This window comes from Hyperolius riggenbachi, chromosome 6, assembly GCF_040937935.1.
Source record: "Hyperolius riggenbachi isolate aHypRig1 chromosome 6, aHypRig1.pri, whole genome shotgun sequence".
NCBI lineage: Eukaryota > Metazoa > Chordata > Amphibia > Anura > Hyperoliidae > Hyperolius > Hyperolius riggenbachi.
This window is the reverse complement of record NC_090651.1, coordinates 220,078,774-220,104,152: the sequence shown is the minus strand read 5'-3', so window position 1 is coordinate 220,104,152 and position 25,379 is coordinate 220,078,774. Positions and strand designations below refer to the sequence as shown.

Below are 25,379 nucleotides of genomic sequence, written 5' to 3'. Positions count from 1 at the left end.
AGAGGATCTTAGTGGGGCGCCCCTTTAGATCATCTGGAATGTATTGTTAAGCTGCGAACCTCTTTGATAAGGACCTGCGCATAATCTGGTATCGGCAAGCCGTGGAGCGCAAGGAAATATTAGCCGGCGCTGAGACGCAAGGAAGTGACGTCATCGCTTGACCCGTGAACCGGAAGTGCTAGTGGGAAACGCTGCGGGGATCCAGCAGCTGGGAGACCGGGAACTGAGTGTTACGAGCGGACGCACCAGTTGCGCCGGGAGGTTGGTGAACTACGTCGGAGCAGCTCTCTCCCCCTTATATGGTTAGAAGGACGGCTACGTGAGTAATATTAATCTCTTACCGCAGCCCTTGGGACGGCACAGGAGGAAACTTTGCAGACTCTTTTGTGACAGTTATGCATAAGAACTAGAAGCAATTGATCCCCAATATTGTGCACATACAATAGCCATAGGAGGATTGAATAGATTGTGGAGGTTTCGAATGAAGATTTTTGGTACCTGCTAGTGCAATTTTATATGACTTCATTTTTAAGGAAAAGTCTCTTTCAAATAAATATATATATATATTGGTATTTATTTATAATTATCCCCTGTAAGCCTGCATAACCACACCCACCTCTAGCACAGTTAAGCATATAAATTAGTGCATTGCACATGTTCAGAGAGTTCATTTGGTAGCTAGTGAAAGGTAAGGTGTTTTTAATTTCTTTTTTTCCCCATTTAGTTGACTCTTGGGTTTTTGGTTTAGTTCCCACTAGACTGCTTATAAAAACTGGCATTATGCATGGTAGAGTAGGACTCACCAGATCGGGGACACTTTGGCGCAGTTGGTAAGCTTAAGCGCGTTAAAGCGTAACCAAGAGCCCCTTTCACTGTTTTCCTGTTGTGTGCTGCAGCCCCTCTGTAATTATATATTTCTTATGGAGGTTGGGGACCTCCTGTGCTGCGTGCATGCTTTACATAGAATTGCATAAAAAAATTTGGTTTGTGCTGCTTACCCCTTGGTAATTTATTTATAATTATCCCCTGTAAGCCTGCATAACCACACCCACCTCTAGCACAGTTAAGCATATAAATTAGTGCATTGCACATGTTCAGAGAGTTTATTTGGTAGCTAGTGAAAGGTAAGGTGTTTTTAATTTCTTTTTTTTCCCATTTAGTTGACTCTTGGGTTTTTGGTTTAGTTCCCACTAGACTGCTTATAAAAACTGGCATTATGCATGGTAGAGTAGGACTCACCAGATCGGGGACACTTTGGCGCAGTTGGTGAGCTTAAGCGCGTTAAAGCGTAACCAAGAGCCCCTGTCACTGTTTTCCTGTTGTGTGCTGCAGCCCCTCTGTAATTATATATTTCTTATGGAGGTTGGGGACCTCCTGTGCTGCGTGCATGCTTTACATAGAATTGCATAAAAAAATTTGGTTTGTGCTGCTTACCCCTTGGTAATTTATTTATAATTATCCCCTGTAAGCCTGCATAACCACACCCACCTCTAGCACAGTTAAGCATATAAATTAGTGCATTGCACATGTTCAGAGAGTTTATTTGGTAGCTAGTGAAAGGTAAGGTGTTTTTAATTTCTTTTTTTTCCCATTTAGTTGACTCTTGGGTTTTTGGTTTAGTTCCCACTAGACTGCTTATAAAAACTGGCATTATGCATGGTAGAGTAGGACTCACCAGATCGGGGACACTTTGGCGCAGTTGGTGAGCTTAAGCGCGTTAAAGCGTAACCAAGAGCCCCTTTCACTGTTTTCCTGTTGTGTGCTGCAGCCCCTCTGTAATTATATATTTCTTATGGAGGTTGGGGACCTCCTGTGCTGCGTGCATGCTTTACATAGAATTGCATAAAAAAATTTGGTTTGTGCTGCTTACCCCTAGGTATATATATATATATATATATATATATATATATATATATATATATATATATATATATATATATATATATATATATATATATATATATATATATATATATATATATATATATATATATATATATATATATATATATATATATATATATATATATATATATATATATATATATATATATATAATTTTTTTTTTTTCCTTCTTTTTTGAAACAGCTCATCAGCACACTCCCAGTGTGACTAAGGGGGATATTGTTGGTGTGTATGTGAGACTAAGAGGAATTTTAAATTGTCTTGATATTTTGGAATAAAAAGAAATACTTACTTATGTGACAACCTGGCGCTTCTCATAATTTTTTATATATGTTACGTGTCCCCGCCGGCTGCTCCGTACCGTATAGGAGGCAGGGAGAGGCGGAGGCGGGGAGGAGGTTGAGAGAGGCAGTGCGAAAGCCGGCGGCTTCATCTATTACATTGCCGCCAGCTATATTTAATGAAATTAAGCAAGTTGTTATACATTTGGCTGCAGCGAGACGGCCGTAAAATACATTGTAGCTTAGTGTAGTAATTACATTTCTGACATTGGCCGCTCCGCTGCGGCCACTTCGCACATTGGCCGGCCAGAACCCGAAGTGGCTGGCCAGAACGCGAAGTGGCCACACTTCGGGTTCTGGCCGTAACATATATAAGGTTTTCTGCACAGAGTTGAGAGTTAGGGGTACTCCAACTAAGTGAGATAGCAGCCGGATATAGGAGGTGGTGTCAACTCTCCTCCCCCTACACGGAATTTGTCTCCCCTTAATCTTTTTTTGATACACTAGCAAAATCGCTCTGTGTAGGTTTTGACAAGCGATTATGCCAGTGTTTATATACTTTACATTGCAGAAACGTTAACGCTAAAAAATGCATGTCCTGCGTTTGCGATTTTGGTAATTGCAACCACTCCAGTGGAATTTGGCCCATCCATTAACATTAGCTGGTGGTTTAAATCGCTCCCTAAATGCTCATAAAATTGCTCTAGTGGGTACCAGCCCTTATGATAGTCACAGAAGTCTTGACTGAATGCTACATAATACACACGAGATGTGGGTCTGAAGAAGTCACGTGAGTCGTGACGAAACGCGTCACATGAGTTGCTGCTTACCCGGAAGTTCGGCGAGTGTAACATCTCCCATGCCTCCGCCACTCTTCCAGCTCCTGCCGCATAGCACGCGTACCATGCATTCCATCGTACACATTAACGTGGAGATGCCACTCAAGCCACCTCACAGATGGAAGGCCTAGCTTCAAGGAAATGGTGCGGTTTCTATTCCTCCGCCCAGCGGACCCGCTGAACATTTCCTGGTGAGTGCGATAACCCATCATTGGGGAGATGTTGGCAGTGGTTGAGGTTTGACACTTAAACAGTGTCAGTAATGAGGGCGTTTGCAAAGTTTTGTAGAGGCGTGTATATTATATACACACGGGATTGATGACCTATGCACTTGTGAACTTATTTACTAGGCATCTATGTTCTGGATGCTATATTTTACATGGGCCTGAAGAAAATGGAAGTATGCATACGTCTTTGATTTAATAGCAGTGCACTCCAATCAGGACTTTTCTAGCTCCTATAGCTTCAATTTGTTCTTATGGGAGGCTATGTGTGTGTGTAGTGTATTTGTTGGTTGCTGCTATCTTGCTATTAGCATAATTAAAGTTTATACTGTTTTCTAACTAGCTCTGTGCTCCCTATACCACAAGAGCTTTTAAAGATGCTAGAGATTTTAAAAGCTCTTGCTAATGCAATGCTATGGGGGATTTTTACAAAATCACATTGCTCCAGTGTGCACATAGGATAACATTAGCAGGAGCTTTTAAAATCACAAAGCACTCAGAAAAGCTCTTCTGGTGTGCACCAGCCCTTTCTGTATGTTTGTAAAAGAGGCCTTAGCCTATTATAACAAAAAAATAAAATTCACTGCAGGGGCATTCAGGCAATAGCGAAACTACTGATTCACCAAACTTTAGCAGTCCTTTCTGTGATCTTCTTAGTGGCTCCCAAAGAAGCAGTCATAATTAACAATGTGCACAGCTCTGTCAAATGTACCACTATGTCATCCGTCACCCTTTTGTCATGCTATTCTGGTCACCACCCTGGTAAGAACTGGTAACTATCAAGCCTGGACATGCTGAATGCTTTATTGTCTACATATTTTTGCATTCCACCATTTAGTGGAGATATACTGCTGTATTTTATTTGACTTGCTTAGTTGCACTGTCACTTTAATTTTTTAAATGGTTCATATCCTAGCTTGCAGGGACCCAGGTCCTCACCTGTTTTGGAGGATGTATATGCCATGTTTTGCTTTAGATTATGTGTTTTTTTTTTGTTTTTGCCCTTGGTATCAAATTCAAGTGTGTGATAGTTTGTCTGTATTTCAGCACCTAATGCATTGCTTGGTTAGGGGTCACCTGGTCCTTTTCTCTGCTAATGCTTTCCACGGTCTGCTAAGGGACGTCGTCATTGCAAACTTTTGCAACCCAAGATAATTTTTACTAGTACCAGGCTGGGCTTTCTGGATCGATTAAGTTGTACCTGTAGGGAAAAAAGTGCCCCTTCGGGGTACTCACCCCAGGAAACCTGTCCACCAGAGGGTTCCCCCATTTTCCTCCACCGGCTTGTTTCAGCACTGAGGCCCCCGTAAAATTGCTCGACGACAGCTTGCGCATACCCACTAGCATGAACCCGCACATCTTTCTTCTGAAAGAGCTGACCCCAATCAGGTCCATGGTACTGCACATATGGGGGGGGGGTGAGCAATGTTATTTCCTGTGGCTTTGCCAAAGTGATCAGTCAGGACGAATCACTGGCCGAGCTGTTTGTGGGGGGGGGGGGGGGGGGGCTTCAGTACACGTGCTGGATTCTCGGCAGGGGCTGTCGTTATCGGCCGCGTTTCATCCAGCTTAAAAAGTACAACTATAAAATCATATCTACAATGAGGACTTGGGAGGGAAAGTGATACCATATAAAAGGTCCATTGGTAGATTATTCAGTCTGTAATGAAAGGATGGTAATACATAAGCAATATACAAGAAGGCATGAGAGAGGGGCACCAGAGTTTGTGTAGAAAAGTTTTATTGTTTGGCATTCACGACAAAACATGTTTACTTTGTACATCAGGACACCATGTTCCCCCATTCCAGACACAGATTTTTGTTTATGCTTGGATGTTGCTTTTTGCAGTGTATGCTGTGTAATATACCAAAATGCCAATCAATCCTGCCAGGACTTCTGTTGATACCCAGGGACCGTTCCATGCACCCTAAAAGGTCAGGGGGAAAAAAAAAAAACACATTTAAAAAACCCCCCAAAAACTCTTAAAAGAAAATATCACACCTACTATCTCTGAAATTAAAAATAAAATAGAGTGGACTAAAATAATGGCGCAGATGACTGCCACACTTAGAGACACAGAAATTAACTTCCATAGGGTTTGGGACCCATGGGTATATACCACTGCGGATCACAATCCCCCATAATGGGCAAGTATTTCTATAAAAGATAGGCCCTTGCAACTACCCTTAACCATATGAAGATCCTTGAATTATTCTGGCTTGAACCACTGTGACCCATTCCTATACTATGACTTTTATGTTTAATTGTTCTGTTTCATTTTATTTTACTGCTAATATTAATTATTAGAATATCTTCTGCATCTTCAAAACAGCTTAAACAGCAGGACTACGATATCTCTACTATTATTCATTTTCACGCTTATAAAACCTGGACTTTGTGGATTGATGCCCTATAATCCCTTCACGCTTACTTAAACGTGACTCAATTCAATACAGGGGAAATGTACCTCAAACTGAGGTCCATAGACTGTTAAAGGTACTTTGTACTAGTCTCTCCATCACACCATGCCTACAGAGATAAGTCCAGACACTATAATTTAGATGTTACGTGATTACCTGTTCATGATATATGATAAATCATACATTGTTTGTCCCTACTTCAATATCTGTTTGTATGAAGATTTGTTTCACTTTTATCTATACTAAAATAAAAATTAGCGTTAGAAAAAAAAAACGAGTGATATTTTATACATGTAATAGATAATAAACAAAATCATTGATTTCAGCACGCTCCCTGCTATCCTAAACCATATAACACATTTTATTTCTACTATTAACCACCTGAGCGGTCTGGACGAGCTCAGCTCGTCCAACACCGCCGGAGGTCGCCGCTCAGGCCCTGCTGGGCCGATTTTTATCAAATAAAGTGCAGCACACGCAGCCGGCACTTTGCCAGCCGCGTGTGCTGCCTGATCGCCGCCGCTCTGCGGCGATTCGCCGCGAGCAGCGGCGAAAGAGGGCCCCCCTAGCCGCCTGAGCCCTGCGCAGCCGGAACAAAAAGTTCCGGCCAGCGCTAAGGGCTGGATCGGAGGCGGCTGACGTCGATGACGTCACTCCGCTCGTCGCTATGGCGACGATATAAGCAAAACAAGGAAGGCCGCTCATTGCGGCCTTCCTTGTTTATTATGGGCGCCGGAGGCGATCGGAAGATCGCCTCCGGAGCGCCCTCTAGTGGGCTTTCATGCAGCCAACTTTCAGTTGGCTGCATGAAATAGTTTTTTTTTCATTTAAAAAAAACCCTCCCGCAGCCACCCTGGCGATTTAATCAGAACGCCAGGGTGGTTAATCACTTAATGCCTATAACAGTCAATTCAAGAAACCCCCTATAACTGTATCTAACTCTCCACTTTCAGATATGATTCCACATGGTCCAAATATATACATGCAGGGATGGATCAAGACCAAGTTGCGCCTGGGGCAAGGTCAGGTTTTGGCGCCTAAACTGCCATTCATTTTGCCGCCTTTTTAAGAATTCAACAAACTGCGCCTGGGGCAAGATACCCGCTTGCCCCCCCCCCAGATCCGTCCCTGTATACATGGTGGGAAACATAAACTCACACTCCATAAAGCTCTTCAACATACATTAGATCCCAAAGAACAATGGAATGTAGTAAATGTACTCTTAGATGGGGAAAAGTGGGAGGAGGCATTGCGCAGAACATTTGCACCTTCAAGACACACGCGCAAATAAAGGTGAATTCCCAGAAATCTGCAGAATTCCCTTTTCTTGTTTGTTTTATACTGTAATACTGTATTTAATTTTTTTCAAAATATAACAACCAAACATCTGTATACCAGCAACATAGTATGAAGGTCCGTAGACAATTAGTGCCCTCCTCCTAATGCAAAAATACAAATTATCCCTTTGTTTCCCTCCCCCCTCATTTTCCTCCCATGTGTCTTCTCTGGCTTTCCTTTTCAAAAGAGAACAACTATTTGAGCATTCAGGTCCTTCCAAGAATTCATAGCTGACTGAAATCAGAATATAATTTTGTATTAATAATGAATGACTTGTATAGCACTGACATGGCTCACCTTGTGTCTTGTTTTGAAGGTGGAAACCCTTGCTAGAACTTACCAGTAGCAGTTTCAACGAATATTATGTTAAAAATACGTCAGTGCTATAATCTCTGGGCACAGTGCTGGCCACTACATCAGGCTGCAAGCTGCAGTATTATAGTGGTAACTAAGCACCCTCTACAGGACATCTGCTGCAAGTGCACAAACCAAAAAAAACTGCCGATACTCATTTGCCACCAATAAGCAGACTACAGAAGACAGGGCACAAACACACATACCACTGGGTATATGGTGCACCACTCAGCAATATGTAGAATATGTAACATGCAGTAAAAATTACAAGTGCATTAAACTGTGAATAGGGCCTTTAAAGGAAACCAGAGATGGCAGCTATCAAAGATTTGATACTTCCTGGGGTTTCCTCCAGGCCCATGAACACGTGTGAATCCCTCACCATCCTCCCGCGGTCCTCCATTTACCGGCAATCAGCCCCGGTAACTGGTTCAGCTGCGTCAGTCGGGGTCTTCTGCGCATGCATGGACCTCTTGCGCATGCGCAGAACAGCCCGAAAGGTGCGGCTGAGCCAGTTACCGGGGCTGATTGCCGCTAAACGGAGGATGGCGAGGGACTCACGCATTTAAAAAAAAAAAAAATCTTCCATCTCTGGTACACTTAAAGAGACACTGAAGCGAAAAAAAATATATGATATAATGAATTGGTTGTGTACTATGAATAATTACTAGAAGATTAGCAGCAAAGAAAATATTCTCATATTTTTATTTTCAGGTATATAGTGTTTTTTCTAACATTGCATCATCCTATAATATGTGCAGATTACACAACACTCAGCATTCAAAATGAGTCTTTCAGAGCAGTCTGTGAAGTAATGAACTCTCCTCTAGCAGAGGAAAAGTAAACAGTTCAATTACAGTTGAGATAATAAAAGTCAGATAACAGCCCTCTCCACGACTAAGTTAGTCGGAGATAGGGCTGCACGATATATCGTTTTTTAATCGAAATCGCGATGTGCATCATCACGATTTCAGTATCCTCAGAGTGGCGATTTTTTTTTTTCATTGCGGCTGTATTTCCGCGTTCAATGCTGTCCCCAGCATTGCACGCGTACATTTCCGGCTTGTTACTGAGGTGCGCTTCCTCCTTCCGGCCAGAAGGAGGAGTGAGGCACTGAATCGAGGAATGCACGGCCAGCTCTCTCTTCCTTTAGCTGCCTTGGCTGCGGTGAAGCACGCATGGTTTTCTCCGACCAACCGCACAGTCACCCAGGCTCTCTTGCACAGCGGGGACCAGAGAACAGTGGCAGAGAGAGATAGACCACACGCAGGCTGTATACAGCACACAGCGCAGCGTCCTGCTAAAGCCACTCTAGCTGTCCATTTACAGACAGTTCTGATCTGTAACAAGATTTGCTGGCAATTTCAGGTCAAAAGGGCAGGATCTGTAGCCTCACATCCCATCAGATAGCAATATATGGGCAGTGACACCAGTAATGACAAAGATCAGATTACAGCTACAGCGGTCTGTGTAAATGGACAGCTAGACTAGCTTTAACAGGACGTTGTGCTCTGTGCTGTATACAGTCTGTGTGTATGCTCTATCTGCCTGGTCCTGCTGTGCTGTCACAGGCTCTGCTTCATGCCCATGCAGCTTAGCCACTACTTTAACTAGCCTGTCTGCCTAGTGCTTCAGGCTTAACCGTGGCAGTTGCAGAGTAGTCATTGTAGCTGCAGGGGTTAAGTGTAGTGTAGCTGGGAATGGGGGCAGAAGGTGTTAGAGTAGTGCATTGTAGCATAGCTGGTGGGCATCAGGAGTGAGCTTAGTGTGTTATTGATGGGAATCAGAGGTTAGCAGTGGAGTTTAATTGATGGGGCATCAAGATTCAAGTTAGCATAGTGTATTGGTGGATCATCAGGTGTTAGCACAGTGTAGTGGGGGCAATGTGAATTTAGTGCTAAAGCTTGATTTGAAGAAAACCGTGAAAAAATCGAAATCGCAATTTTTTAGAGAAAAATCGCAATTTCAATTTTTTCCTAAAATCGTGCAGCCCTAGTCGGAGAGCTTAATAGCTTTTTTGCATAGAAAAAACAACTGGAGTTTCTCAACTCTTCCTGTACTGGAAACAATTAGACTGATGTATCTGATCTTAATGTTTTTTTTCTTAGCTGTACTACACATACAAATCATAATATTTTTTTTTCGCTTCAGTGTCTCTTTAAAGATCAAGTTTACATACAGGGGGGTGGTTTGGATTGACTAGGAGTAAACAGGCAACTGAGTGTCACAACGGAGGAGGTTTATGAATAGATGCTGGTTTACGGACCATGGTATTACGGTGCTTGACTGGCCAACAAACTCATCTGACCTAAATACCATAGAATCTATGGGATATTGTCAAACTGAAGACAAGAGACACCAGACCAAAAAATGGTTAGTGGATGCATTTTGCTGCACATTGATTAGGCGCAACTACAGACTTCTATAGGCATCTATGATTACAACACTAGAAAGACCATCAGAAAGCCGAAAACTACTGTAGATGAGGCAGAAGCGTGCCCAAAGACTGCAAGAGGCCAAAAGACTGACTTAACAGGAAGTCCACTAATGGTATGTTTCTGTATGAGTATCTTGCCTGTTATCACCTCCAGCCACACTACAATCTGTGATATGAGTGCAGATCTTCTGTTAAAGAGAAACCGTGACTAAGAATTGAACTTCATCCCAATCAGTAGCTGATACTCCCTTTTACATGAGAAATCTATTCCTTTTCACAAACGGATCATCTGGGGCTCTGTATGGCTGATATTGTGCTAAAATCCCTCCCACAGTGTGATGTCAGGACCATGGTCCTGGCAGTTTCCGGTCTGTGAACCTTGTTGCATTGTAGGAAATAGCTGTTTACAGCTGTTTGCAACTACCAAAAAAGCAAGCAGCGTCTCCTTCCGCTGACATCACCTGCCAGCAGTGAAAATATCACCATGTGATAGATGTCAGAATGTAAATTAGGGAGAGGAAAGCTTTTACAATGGGCAAACACTGACTAAATCATTTATACATAATTGTAAAAATTAATCATTTTTATTACATTATTTTCACTGGAGTTCTTCTTTAAATCCCATGTTGCACTTACCCTTAAAGTAAAATGGGAATCTAAAGAAAAAAAAATTGAACCAGATACTTACCTAAGGAGAGGTAAGGCTCTGGGTACTATAGAGTCTACTCGCTCCTCTCACACATCGTTCATTCGAGCGCTAGCTCCCCCCCCCCCCGGGAGCAGTATTCAACCAATTGGTCAAATACTGCTTTCTGCTGCCGAAGGAGGTCAGCACGCTCACGCTTGCACAGTGTGGAGCCACTCGTCTTCAAGAGCACTCGGGCTCCTGAAGACTTCCAAACCTTCCCGCAGCAGGGGGATTCAAACAGGGAGCTGGCGCTTATACGAGGAGGCTGTGAGAAAAGCGGGAAGGCTTTAAAAAGAACTCCATTTACACATTCCCACTATATTGTGCACCCTAAATAATGTAAAGCAATCTTACCCTATGATCAACATTTACAGTGAAGAGAGGCTTGATGTCAGAAATGTCTTCATTGTTCCTCTGGGCCTGTAGATTGGAAAATATGTCAGTACACTAGATACACTCATTCCCAATTCAATGGAGCCAGTATCTGTATGTCTCAGCCACTGACCTTTCTCAATAGGCTGTAGGACTCTTCATCAAAGAACTTGACTTCATAGGTCCCTGAGTGAGCATTCTTGTGTTCCAGGCTCCAGGACACCTAATGGGAGACACGGTACAAGAAGTGTGGATTTATTCCCCAGCTATGCAAGTCAACCAATGGATTTAAAGTGAGAAGGAACACAGAAGATGCTACTGCTAACTTTCTTTTAAAAATGAAACATGCACGGCTGTTGTACAGATTCTGTCTCCAATACCATCCCTGGCCCAGAACAAGTGAGCATAGGAGTCATTCTGACTCCGCATGATTCTGCTTGTGTGCAATTTTTTTTTACTATCATACCACTCTCTGTATGCATGAGTCTTCTTTGAGCATCCGATTCCAAATCTATTGCATTACTGATTTTTAAATAAAAAGGGCATCAGAGCACCATTGACGACCACCAGCTATAGCACAAAGGACTACATTAATTGCAGTCCTAACCATTAACATACTTGCTTGAAAATCTCTGTTGGCTCCTTTTGCCACAATCAATACACACATCTTTCTACTGAAGGCGTGGCTAGTGGCTGTGTTTCAGCAAACTACAGAATGATTTGTCAGTGAATCATGATTCAGTAGATTAAGGCTGCTTTCACAGTGCAACGTTAAAGTCGCACGTTATAAAAAGTAATAACGCAGACTAACGCACAGCAACACAAAGTATGTGTGACATTCACTGTGCTCACGTTGCGTTGTGTGTAATGTGTAGCAATATTTAGAAAGTGCTGCATGCTGTGCGTTATATGCGTTATTAGCTACGTTGGACTGTTTGCACATGCTCAGTAATGTTTTTGATTTTTTTCAAAAATGTGACGCATGCGCCGTTTTCGTGCTATCAGTATGCAACGAAAACGGCGCACCAAGAGACGCATAACGCAGGTCAATATAACGTCACACTTCAAAAGTACCATGCATTGCGTTAGGGGCACGTTGTGCGACCATAACGTAGCATCAAAACGCAATGTCTTAGTGTGAAAGAGCCCTTAATGTATGCCAGTAAGGAGTGCAGGGATGATCATCTGCAGCAAAAATACTGCCCAACGGTAAACCTTCCCTGACATAACTGGCTAGTTATGTTTGTAGGAAACCCAGATAATACATTGGCCCATATTCAATTAAAGTTTTCTCCTTGTAGATAATTTTTTATCTTCCGCTTTGTATAACTTTTTAGCACTTTGCAATTGAAAAAGTACCAAAAAGTAGGTAGAAAGAGTTTAAAGGGGAACTGAAGAGAGAGGTATATGGAGGCTGTCATGTTTATTTCCTTTTAATCAATACCAGTTGCCTGGCAGCCTGCTGGTCTATTTCTCTGCAGTAGCATCTGATTAAAACCAGAAACAAGCATGCAGCTAGTCTTGTCAGATCAGACTTATAAGTCTGAACCACTGAAACACCTGGTCTGCTGCATGCTTGTTCAGGGGCTATGGCTAATAGTATTAGAGGCAGAGGATCAGCAGGTCTGCCAGGCAACTGGTATTGTCTAAAAGGAAATAAACATGACAGCCTCCATATACCTCTCTCTTCAGTTCCCCTTTAAGATTAAAGAGTCTGAAGCGAGAATAAATCTCGCTTCAGACCTCATAGTTAGCAGGGGCATGTGTGCCCCTGCTAAAACGCCGCTATCCCGCGGCTTAACGGGGGTCCCTTCACCCCCAAATCCCCTCCGAACAGCGGGGGAGCGCTTCCGCATTGGGGCAGGGCTAACCGCCACAGCCCTGCCCCACGCGTGTCTGTCAGCGCGTATCTCCGCCTCTCCCCCGCCCCTCTCAGTCTTCCTTCACTGAGAGGGGCGGGGGAGAGGCGGCGATGCGCCGCTGATAGACGCGACTGGAGGCAGGGCTGCAGCCGTTAGCCCTGCCTCCAGGAACAGAAGATTTACGACCAAGCCACGACCAAGTTTTGCGGGGGTGGGTTTGGGGGTGAAGGGACCCCCGTTTAGCCGCGGGATAGCTGCGGTTTAGCAGGGGCACACATGCCCCTGCTAACTATGAGCTCTGAAGCAAGATTTATTCTCGATTCAGATTCTCTTTAAAGCATTTGGTAAATCAAGTAAGTGTTCGTTATTTATCTCCAGCTCTAACCAGCCGGTAACTCCCAATCTCTATGCGATAAAAGCTGATAGATGTAGCAGACAGCCAATAGTGAGAGCCAGACAGCCAATAGGGAGAGCCACACAACCCTGCTTCTCACCCCATGTGATCCGATACTCTGGCAGGCGGGACTTCAGAACGGCAAAGCAGGAGAAAGAAACATTTAAAAAGGCTTGTATGTATTCCTTTAGATGTGCATATCTGTATAATGATACACAGAAGAGCTCTCTCTAGTTATCATAGATGTACAGTACATCTAAAGGGATGCACTGATAGTTTGCTGCCCGACCTGCTGCACATCTGCTGAGTCTACTGAACACAGCTGTGAACTGAAGCATGTTTTTTTTAATCAAACTTCTACCACATGCAGGAAATCTTAGTGAAATACAGAAGGTGGCATTTTACCAACCTAAATTATTTTACCAAACTGCCCTTAGTGAACTGAGGCCTCTGTCTTCTGGTTACTACACATCAATATAATGCTGAAATTTTTCATAGCACTTTGCACACTATTATTCAAATTAGAAACCTGATGGTGGTTCCCATACCCATAAAGTTTTGCCTGTCAAGGGGAGTTTTTAACAAATATAAAACTTAAACTTTATCAATTTTAATATAGAAAAATAATAAAAGAGAAGGCTTGTACTGGGTAAACGATTCCTGATTGCTACAAACCAGGGCTGTGGAGTCGGTCCAAAAATCCACCGACTCCGACTCCTCAGTTTAGGATTCCACCGACTCCGACTCCTCGACTCCTCTAATTTGCATATTACAATTTTGTTGATTAACCTCCTTGGCGGTCTGATTCTTTCCAGATTTTAGGGTCTAAAAGCGGTGCAATTTTTTTTCACTCTTTCAGACCCTAAAACCTGAAAAAAATCATTCTGGCAGGGAGATCTGCAGCAAAATAAAAAAAAAAATTACCTTCCTGGGCTGCAGTTTTCTCTTTGCCCACAAGATGGCGCTAATATACATATAAACGAACTTCTCTATATTTCTCTAATATAGAGAAGTTCGTTTTCAATGTTAGCCCCGCCCCCGATGACGTCACGCTGCCACCACCGCTCTGCTGCCACCACCACGGCTGCGCTGCTCCAACTGGCTGCCGGGTCCCCGGAAGAATAGCGGGGACATGGGGGATCCCGGCGGCCAGGGAAAGACCCCACACTGCCGGGGAGAGAGGCTGGAGTCCCGCTGCGCAGCGAGATCGCGCGCGGGACTCCACAAATCAAGGTAAAGCTCTGCAATGCCTACCCCGACCTGAGCTCGGGATCACCGATAGCAGCTGCTTTTTTCTACCCCGAGCTCAGGTCGGGAAAACCGGCAAGGAGGTTAAAAGTATGTAACATGAAATTCGTCTCTTAACTGCCAACGCTTAGGAATTTTACAAGACAACTGAAGTGAGAAGGATATGCAGACTACTATATTCCCTTTAGACTAAAACTAGTCCTTGGTAAGAGTACTTGTAAAAGGTACAAACCGGAGCAAAGAACATCCTAGGCAATGTAAGTGTGGGTACATGTAAGAATGATGTGCAGGTACTCTGCAAGGGAATGAGGAGATTCTTCCCCTATTACACATTCTTCATGCACAATCTGAACAAGGTTTATGGGTGACAGACAACACCTCTGTGTTCAATGTGCACAGCATTCTCAGTGGATTCCCTGCAGCTCTGTGGGGAGTGCATATGTAGAGTATAGTACTACTGTGTAACAAAGTAAACCTGAGACAGATGAAATTAAAGTTTTATACATACCTGGGGCTTCCTCCAGCCGCCTTCAGGATAATCAGTCCCTCGTTGTCCTCCTCCACCACCTGGATCTTCTGCTATGAGTCCAGGTACTTGAGCCAGTCGGGCGTAGTGCGCATGCACACACTCCGCCGCCAGGAGCATACTACTGCAGCACTATTGCGCAAGTGCAGAATGTTCCTGGCTGTGGGAGCGGTATGCGGCCGGACAGCGCTGACTGGCTGAATTACCAGGACCCATATCAGAAGATCCGGGTGGTGGAGGACAGCGAGGGACTGATTAGCCTGAAGGGGGCTGGATGAAGCCCCAGGTATGTATAAAACTTTACTTTTCATCCGTCTCAGGTACCCTTTAATTTGTAGTCACCAAACCAAATGTTAACAACATATCAAATTATTTGATTTCATCAGCAAAGGGAGTGCATACATTTGCATAAATCAGCATCAGTGCAGAATTATTTCCATCTCATTGACCATCTCTATTAGTGACACAGCTACACATCAGGCTTTATTCTTACAGCATAGATGTTATTTAGTATATATAAGAGATTCCTGTGTACACATCATATATACAGTCACAATCAGATATGTATATCTGACCTTAAAAATACGGGGACTGCTTTATTGAAGCAGCACAAGTAACTAATTTTGATTGGTTTATTTAATTTTTGTGGACTAAGCACAGCTATTACTGTATATATACACATTATTTTTAATGACTATTATCTGAGAAATAGAACATTTTATCATATTTTCTATTTTAATTACAGTTACAAATTCATTAGGAGTCGGTGCATTTTTTCCCGACTCCGACTCCAGGCACCCAAAATTGCCCGACTCCACGACTCCGACTCCACGACTCCACAGCCCTGCTACAAACACAATTATTTGGGAAGGAGATGAGAGGCTAGCAAAGCAGTGATGTGGATCGTTCCAGTCTCCTCTCTTCCAGCTGCTACAGAATTTGTCGACATATATTCAACACATACTCCTAACACCAAACTAAAATGACTTTTCACCTCTAATGAAGCCGCCGGGAAATTTGGGCACAGGGAAAAGCCGATAAACGGCTAACACTATGCCTGCAAAAGTCCTGGCGGCATTTACTACTATTCACCCTCCAGGCCACCATGGACTCGGGAAAGATGTAATTCGATGCCAGCTTTTGCTGACGGCCGAATTACGCTGTTTATATAGTAATTTGTGCTCGGCCACTTGACAGTGCCCAAATTACTGTCCGAGAACAGCTTTAGCCGTAATTCTTATTATGGCCTATGGTGGCACCAAACTCTCTGGTGCAGTTTTTGCAAGATTAGTTTGGCATGGGTGCTGTATTTGAATCACAAATGTGTTCCCATACCCAATTCCCAACAGAATAAAGTATCCACATCACCGTTACCCTTTAGGCTATGCCGAGAACAATTAAAGCCCAAGTAAACAGTTTAATAAAAAACAGCCTGACGAGTGATACTTAGGGCAGTGCTATTCTATAACTTATCTGAAGCATGAATAATTATTGCCTTTACATTATCTCTGTGAAGTCCCATGGCTTAGATATTCCCACTTGCCAGTCTACTGTATACACTAGCAGCAAAACTACTGGCAGGAAGTGAGAAAACGTCTTTTAACGACTCCTAATAAATTTAAATCGTAATGAAAAAAATAAAGCAAGTTTCAAAAAAAATGCCTTCGTCAGGGGCAAGATGGCCGAAACTCGAGTCGGGAAGTGAGGCTACGTTTTTATTATGTGCAATAAACCAAGTCTTTACTCAGTAAGTGGCAACCCCCTGCGTGGCTCTGTTTACCTGCAGTGTGCACTATTGTTGCAATTTCTCTCCTAGCCAGGAAGCACCGCTATCGCTCTCACTGGCTGTCATACGAAGAGGAACCACAGTGGAACGCAGAGGAGCCGAAAGCAGGAAGTTGGGTGTCAGCTGGCCGGGAGGAGTTGTGGCCAGGCTGATTCTACGCTGAGCTGAGTTTCACTTGCTCTGGATATCGGGATTACAGCAAGACTTGTGTTAGATCGCAACTGAAAGGCACCAAGTATCCATTACTTCAGGAGGAGGTACTGTATTGGTCCATCTTATACGCTTAGCTCAGAAGTTTGGAATATCTGCATGATCATTAACATTAGCGTTATATACTTTGTCCTATTCCGCTTTGGCTAGCGGTTGGTGAATGCCATTGTGATTGCGCTGAGGTTCATTGTTTTGTTTTATCTCCACACCTTTTGGGGCTTGGGACCTGCCCCCACCTTATAGCAGCAATCTTTTTTCATATACTGCGCTGTTCTCAGTGTGTCATTTTAGAAACAGATACTTGGCTAAGGAGAGTGAAGCCTCTGGGTCCTCTAGAGCAGAGTTCCCCAATACTATCCTCAAGGGCCACCAACAGTACATGTTTTGCAGAAAACCATAAACATGCACAGGTGAGGTAATTAGTGTCTCAGCAGAGCTGATTAACTACCTCTGTGGATTTCCACAAAATATGCACTGTTGGTGGGCCTTGAGGACAGGGTTGGGAAACACTGGAGGTTTCCCACGCTGTCCTCCGTCACTGCTTGGGATGACCCTCCTTAACCGCAGGGCCACACTGCTTATCTGCATGAGCGCGACCATGCTGCAGATGCACAAGCACAGTAGCGGCTCCAGCTCCCTACACAGGTGCGACCCTACTCGTGCTGACGCAGTACGGCCGCACTCGTGCCTAATATTTGGGGGGGGGGGGGGGGGGTGTCCACGCTCAGCGACGGAGGACTGGAGGATGGCATGGGAAGCTTCTATAGGATCCAGAGGCTTCCTCTTCTTAGGCAAGTGTTGCTATTGAGAACAATAGGCGCTTCCTGTATACATTACATATGCAGTTGCTGGGAACTCTTAGCATTTCCTTTCTATTTTGGATTTCCATTACTGAAGGCAGCAAGAGTATTGTTTATTACGGACATGTAGAGTTGCTATCTCATTTTGGAACTTTTAAGGAAGATTGGCCTTCATGGATATGGAACATAGCTTTTAATATTCTGTACTTTTACTTCTGCAGAACCACAGTGAAGCAGAGTTTGTGGTCCAGGCTTTACTGATGTGTTGGGATATTATATTCTGACAATTGTGGTCCTCTCATTGTGGCCAGCTGCTTGCATCACTTTTTGTTTGCTCCAGATTATATATTATGCATGCACATATTTTAACAAATAGGCTGACAGGAGCCATTAGCCCTTACCTGATATCTCCCAATGTCCTGGCCTCTAGTCACAGGGAATTGCTTCCCATTAACATCTGCATAAAGTGCAACATTCTGCAAAGAGACAGTGCAATCATTATCACAAGTAATTACCCTATATGCTGCATGGTTATAGCTTATCAGCAGCATTCAAAATATTTGTAAAATAATCTTGAGGTTGAAGACATTCATTCCCACAAATCACAATGAAATGCCTAATATCATCATATGAAATGCCTAACGCCTAATATCATATGTATTTTATTCATTACGTCTCAATTTCAAGATCCAAGGAATTAAGGCTGAATTCCAGGGATTTTACTCTATAAACCAAGGTTTTGGGGCATCTTTGATGAGATCTTAATTTATGTTCAGGTCATGGTTAACCTCCCTTGCATTCAGATTCTTTCCAGATTTTAGGGTCTAAAAGCAGTACAATTTTTTCATTAGCTTTCAGACCCTACATTTAAGAAAAAAAAAACATATCGCAGAGAGATCTGCAGCAGCCCCTGCACAATACTCACCTCCACAGTATCCAACACTGCAATTCTTCCACCTGCCCTCTGGGAGGTGCATTACCACTATGGTGAGATCAGCGGCATGTGACAAACGTCAATCTCACCTGAGCATCTAAAGCCTTCTGAGGCCTGGAAGAAGACGGGCAGCGTGCATCCAGATCCCAGGGAAGGTGAGATACAAGCTTCGCTCCACTGCAGGCTCTGCATATACCTCCTGGCGGCTACCCTGACCCAGGCTTGGGATTACTGTTCCCAGCATATTAACCCCCCCGGGCCAGGAATACCACGAAGGAGGTTACAGTGTACCTAAAGCGAATAAAAAGTTACTAACATCAGTAGAGGGAACCCCTTGAGCAGGGCCGGGCCGAGGCATAGGCTGGGGAGGCTCCAGGCTCAGTGTAGGAGGGGGCGCAGAATTTATTCAGATGTTATTCCTAATTGTGTTTGAAGCAGAAAGAAATAAGAAAAGGGGGATACATGGCAGTGACTGCAAGCCAGATAACTAGATATTAAGGTGTAGGGGAGGTTGTGTGCCCTGTGGCGCCTCTTAGTCTAATAGCAGTCAGTGTGTGACGGCTGGGGTGGCAGGGATGGAGGGGCGCACTTTGGTGTCTCAGCCTTGGGTGCTGGAGGACCTTGTCCCGGCTCTGCCTCTGAGTAAGCCAGAGACTACCCCATCACTCTCAAGCTCACCGCTCCAGCACTGGAAGCCTTTTTACATATTCAACAAGGGCTTCTTGAATATGTTAGGACAGCCATGCTCCAGTCCATGTCCAAGCGCAGCCACAAGATGGCCTGCACAGTAGCACAAAGTTGCCGATGCATGCCTTTTTCCTCTATGCACAAGCTGCTCCATGCTGCTGCACAGTCAGTGCAATGGTGCAGTGCAGCCATCATTGTATAAGGATGGGAGCAAGGTCACGAATAAGAAGAGGGCCCTGGCAACCAGCAGAGGGCTCAAAAAGGATTGGAGAAGCCTCTAAAGGATCAAGAGGCTTCATTTTAGTGTAGTAAGTGAAATATGTTAAATGTTTTGATATTTTAATCTTCAAGTAATTAAAATATTTGATGATTTAAGCTCTCTGCATAGCTAGGGCCTTGCTGTGATGAGAAGGAGAATTGTCTATATTGGATGTGGCGCGATTGAGATATCAAAACTATGAATCAATTATATATGCGATATTGATAAGCTTGATTGAAAAGAAATCTTTAATTATTTAGGTTAGGAGTACTAGGCTTTAGTGGGAATTTAACATAAGACTTGGTCTATGATGTCTGTGAACTACCCCCCTCACTTGGAATGTATATGCCAGCCTTCCCCCATAACGTAATTAGAGCATGTGGTTCTCATCATTGGGGGCAGGGAATACATTCCTTAAAGAAAACCTGAACTGAAAATTAAAAGTCAAAATAAGCATACACAAGTCATACTTACCTTCCATGTAGTCTACTCCTCAGTGTTTTTCTCCTGTCCCGCGTCCTGTTTGTTCACTGTGATCAAGAGAATTTTCCGTCCTCCATTTTGAAAATAGCCATTACCCATAACAGCTTTCTGGTCAGCACACAGTTAAACTGTAACATCGCCCACTTGAGTCATAGGGAAACATGGACATTACCTGGTACATCAGTTTTCCTCTCAGCTATAAATGACAGCAACTGATATTTTACTGACAGCAACTGATATATTTCAGATCTGACAAAATATTGTCAGAACTGGGAGGGATTCTTGTCAGAAGAAAATGGTGAGCTTCTGAGAGGAACTGATGGCAAGGTAATGTTCATTTGAAGTTACCTCGTGTGTTTATTTTAAATATTTTTACTCAGTACAGGTTCTCTTTAAGCCATAGTGTTACAATGAAGCGGTTAGAATTCTGGTTTTAACTAGTTTGACCATGCGCTTTGAGATAAATGAGGAGTTAGCTGAAACAGCTAGAGTCAGTAGTCGACCAATAGAGACTACAGCATTATTCGATTAGACCATCCAGAGATAGGATCGTAATGCATTATGGGATCCTCCCATTTCATATGTAAGGAGTTTTAAGCGGGAGTCAGTTTCCTTCTTCCTTCAGCCTTACGCACGCACGCACACACGCACTTTGTTTATATTTTGTAATTATTTATAATGTAACTAAGATTTGTACCTTTATTGATTTATTTTTGAATATTCATGAGAGAGAGAGAGAGAGAGAGAGAGAGAGAGAGAGAGAGAGAGAGAGAGAGAGACTGCTTGCTTGGCCATTTCCCACAATGCAACGAAGTTCAGGCACTACAAACTGTAAAAGCCATTGCCTTAAAATCACAGTGTAGGAGGGGTTTCGCCACAATAAAGATTTCTTGTGGGAAAGGGAGTATTGGCTACTGATTGGGATGAGGTTCAATCTTGGGTTAAAGTTCCTCCTTAAAGAGACACTCAAGTCTTTCCCCCAGGAAGGCCCATAGTCAGTGGGATAGGGTCGGTTACCCATAGATTGGGACAATATTTGGATGAGTTTTTAAAACCCATGGTGGAGAAACTTCCCAACATACTTAAGGATACTAAACATATGCTTCAAATTATAGAAGGGAAGGAACTGAGAGGGGAGGAAATAATGGTTACAATGGATGTATCCTCGCTGTATACTAATATTAAACACGAGTTGGGGCTGGAGGCAGTTGATTTCTTTTTTAGGAGGGAGGGAAAAATAAAAGATGAACAGAGGGTGTATTTACTGAGGTTACTTAAATTTGCTTTGGAAAGGAATTATTTCTGGCATGGTGGAAATTTCTACAGCCAGACGAAAGGATGCGCTATGGGGGCAAGTTATGCTCCGAGCCTCGCAAATTTGTTTATGGGAAAGTGGGAACAAACAGTGTTAGGGGAGGGGGGCCCGGTGAGGCTATGGCGAAGATTCATTGATGACCTGTTCTTTGTATGGGGGGGTGGACAGGAACATTTGGAACAATATGTGACTAAGTTAAATAAAAATGATTTGGGCATTTCCCTCACCGTGCAATATGGTATTGATAAAATTCAGTTCTTAGATCTAGAAATTATGAGAGAGGAAAATGTGATGGGGACCAGAACTTATTTCAAAGATACAGATAGGAATGGGTATATATCAACTGATAGCTGCCACCACCCGGCGTGGATTAGAGGGATACCAAGAGGGCAGTTTCTTAGGATGAAACGTAACTGCTCGAATATAGGGGAATATTACAGGCAAGCGGAGACCCTAAAAAATAGATTTGTGGAGAAGGGTTATGGGGAAAAACAGTTGGATGAGGAGATTGCGAGAGTAGGGACTCTGAATAGACAGACTCTCCTGGAGGAGAAGCCAGCTGAAAATGGCACAGGTGAGTTTGAACTGGCCTTTATCACGGGATATAACACTCAGTATAAACAACTCCAAAATATAATTAAACAACATTGGGGGATCCTGGAGACGGATTTGACACTTAGGAGTATAATCCCAACTCAACCAAAGTTCATTTATAGGAAAGCCCAAAACCTGAAACAGATTCTGGCACCCAGCTGTGTGGAACCCAAAAAGGTCCCGCGAATGCAGGGGTGGCAGACAGCAGGTTTTTTCCCATGTAGAGGATGTATAGCTTGCAGGGAGGCAAATGGTGTCAAAACTAACAGTGTGGTATCATTTAGCAATGGAAGGAGGTTTAGAATTCAGGAGTTTATTACCTGTAATGATAGGTTTGTCATATACCTTGCTTGGTGTAAATGCGGATGGCAGTATATAGGTAGGACTACCCGTACCCTCAAGGAGAGGATGGGGGAGCACGTGCGCAATATCAAAAAGGGATACCCAAATCATGGTGTCTCAGCACATTTTGGGAGCCACCATGATTGTAACCCTAATGATTTATCCTTTTGTGGGCTCCAAAAAATCATTCCCAACTGGAGGGGATGTAACAAAGTAAAGAGAGTCTCACAGGAGGAGACCCGATGGATACACAGGATGGGCACCTTGAGACCGGATGGTCTCAACATAGACATTGACTTGGTATGTTTTCTGGGGGAGTAGGGGTGTGATGTGTGCACATGCATCCCGATAGAAACCTGGATTAGTACCAGGCTGGTGTGGCCAACATGGACTGACTCCCATGTATTTGGGTATGGAGTGTGGGACTTATATATATATAGAAAAAGCTGTAGAGGGAACATTCTGATGGTTGATGGGGGTGTATGGGGTAATGGAAATCATTATTTATTTGTAAATGTGTGTTCAGCTATTCCTGCTCTACTAAATTAAATATAGGGGGTGGGTAAGAATAAAAATAGTTTGAATTGACCTAAGGAATTTTTTAGGGAGGTGAGGGATGTAAACTAGGTTAGGGAGATTATGGGGAGATGGAGCGGGGATGAATGGACACACATGGGTATCATCAAGATGTATATATTTGGCACTTCGCATAGGAAGGGACTGGTGTGTGTTTACAACTAGGTTAATAGATGAATACAATTTTCCTTCTATGTTTAATGTTTGTAGGATGTAATATCAAATGTAACCCCTAGATGGCGGCAGATTTGCAGGCTGTGTAGTACTGTAATTCACGGGGTTTTTTTGGGAGTTAATGCCACTTAGAACTTCTAGATGGCGGCAGATGGGGAAGTAGCGTAGTATGGACAGGGCGCATGTGTAGAAAAAGCCTCAGGGGGCGTGTATAGTGGGGCTGGTCATGGCTTAAATATTCCCACGATACGCATCAGGCTCCATGCCCCTGATGAGTCACTGAGTGACGAAATCGATCGGGCGGAGCCTGATGCGGAAGTGGGAACCTACGCTAGGGTGAGCAGAGGTGAGGAGGCACGTGTGGCATCCATCCCAGCGTTTTTTTCCGTGCGCGCGGCGGAAACGGAGGGGGAACACTGATAGAAGCCTGCCAGCCTGGCCACCAAACGGGGGAGAGCCCGTGTTATAAATTACTCAAACGCTGATTTTATCTGAAGACCATGTGAGTGCAATTGCTTTTTATAAATAAATAGTTTTTAACAGTATTACGCTATGGAAGCTTTTTCTTACTGAGGTATTCATCATATGAAGATTATCATCTATTGGTGGACACTGCTTTTGCTGGAGTGGTGGGGGACGACCCGGGAACGGTCCCAAGGCTCATATAGACCATTGGTTGGTCTAGGACAGGGGTGAGTGGCACACAAAGGGTGCTGGTGGAGGTGACCTGTCTGATACTGCTGGAAGCTACTGACTGCTGCTCCTGAGAAAATGTATGTGAAGATAGTGTCTATTAGATCATACATGTTGATTTTAGCCTGGTTTAATGTAAATTTTATGCTAAGCAGATTTTAGGTCCTGTGAACTTGGACATTCAAACGCTTAGGATCATATCTATATGGTCCAGAATATAGCCTGTAAAGGAACATACTGGACATTCAGTGTTATTTAGTGGGACCTAAGAGGACTCATTTTGGTCTCCTGCACTTGGCCGTTTGTGTTTAATGGTGTTTTTGTGTAATAATTTATATCCTCTGCCTTGTATGTAAGGTTAATTTAATCTGTCGAGTTTTATTGCTTTAGGGCGGGTTAATCGCACACCGTGAGCGCTACCTCTTGTGGCACATAATTTTATTACTAAGAGGAGGCGAACAGGTGATAGGGGGTTGGGGGCAAAACTGTGAGCGCTGACCTCTTTTTTGAAACTACAAACTGTAAAAGCCATTGCCTTAAAATCACAGTGTAGGAGGGGTTTCGCCACAATAAAGATTTCTTGTGGGAAAGGGAGTATTGGCTACTGATTGGGATGAGGTTCAATCTTGGGTTAAAGTTCCTCCTTAAAGAGACACTCAAGTCTCTTTTTTTACCCAATTTTCTACTTTAGTCCTCTTCAGCATTAAATTCTAAGCAGATTTGCCGCATTCCTGCAGCAGAACGGGTGATTGATAGCCAAGAAATAGACCTGCAAAGTTCCACGACTTTGCAGGTCACAGATTTTGCTGCCTGGGGGAGGCAGAGCTTTGCGCAGTAGCTCTTCCTCCTATCCAGTCAATCTGAATGTGAACGTAAATCCATTGCCATACCTATAAATTAGCTGAACTCACCTGTGCCCCATTAGAGCAAGTCAGAGAGATCTCCACAATGAAGACCACTTCCGAGGAGATGACTGCATCTGAGGTAGTGTAGTAAGATGGGACAATGGAGGGCTCTGTGCAAGTCTCAGCTAAAAGGAAAAACAGAAAGCGCTGTTTAGAGAAACAATCTCTGCTTGTTCACGGTTTACAGCAAGGATCAGTAATCAGGTTCAGTGTATCAAAGCAAGTGTGTCATCGAAGTACTCTGGAAGCAGCTGTTGATCATCTTCTTTCAAAAATGTTGGTTGCATTGTTGTCATGGTCTTCCTTCTAAAACATATTTGGAATAAGCATGCAGTTCAGGTGTTCTGGCAGTAAAGCCCTGCACAGACATCATAGATCTCAAAACAATGAATGTTGATGAACATTTTGCACTTGAGTGTCAGATATGTGTACAACTGCACAAGAGAATGGGTACCCAAAAGGCTACAATATAGTTATCAAGTTAAAACCCCAAGAGGTTGCTAAACTGAGATCGCTGGTCATAGATAATGGCAACATGGGCTTCAATTCATCAAGCATTACCGCATTCGGTAATGCTGAAAACAGCTGACTTAACGAAGCACTTTAGGAAATGTTAATTCATCAAAGCTGTTACCGAATGAGAAGCTGAAATGACACAGCAATGAGATAAATTACGGACATGTGCTTAACAAATGTTAATTCATCAAGGTTCCCACATTCCCTAACACATTC

At 43.4% G+C, this 25,379-nt stretch overlaps 1 protein-coding gene across 1 annotated transcript in view; it reads right to left on the bottom strand.

The window, feature by feature from the left end:
• Positions 1-4,973: 4,973 nt before the first annotated feature.
• Positions 4,974-25,379, bottom strand: part of SSR4 (signal sequence receptor subunit 4) — a 41,729-nt gene continuing 21,323 nt past the window's right edge. The window contains exons 2-6 of the mRNA XM_068240442.1: positions 24,654-24,772; positions 18,087-18,161; positions 10,993-11,082; positions 10,842-10,907; positions 4,974-5,177 (exon numbers count right to left, since the gene is read on the bottom strand). Of these exons, the coding sequence (XP_068096543.1) occupies positions 5,073-5,177; positions 10,842-10,907; positions 10,993-11,082; positions 18,087-18,161; positions 24,654-24,772 (455 nt within the window). The 3' untranslated portion in view covers positions 4,974-5,072. The remainder of the gene's footprint in view (positions 5,178-10,841; positions 10,908-10,992; positions 11,083-18,086; positions 18,162-24,653; positions 24,773-25,379) is intronic.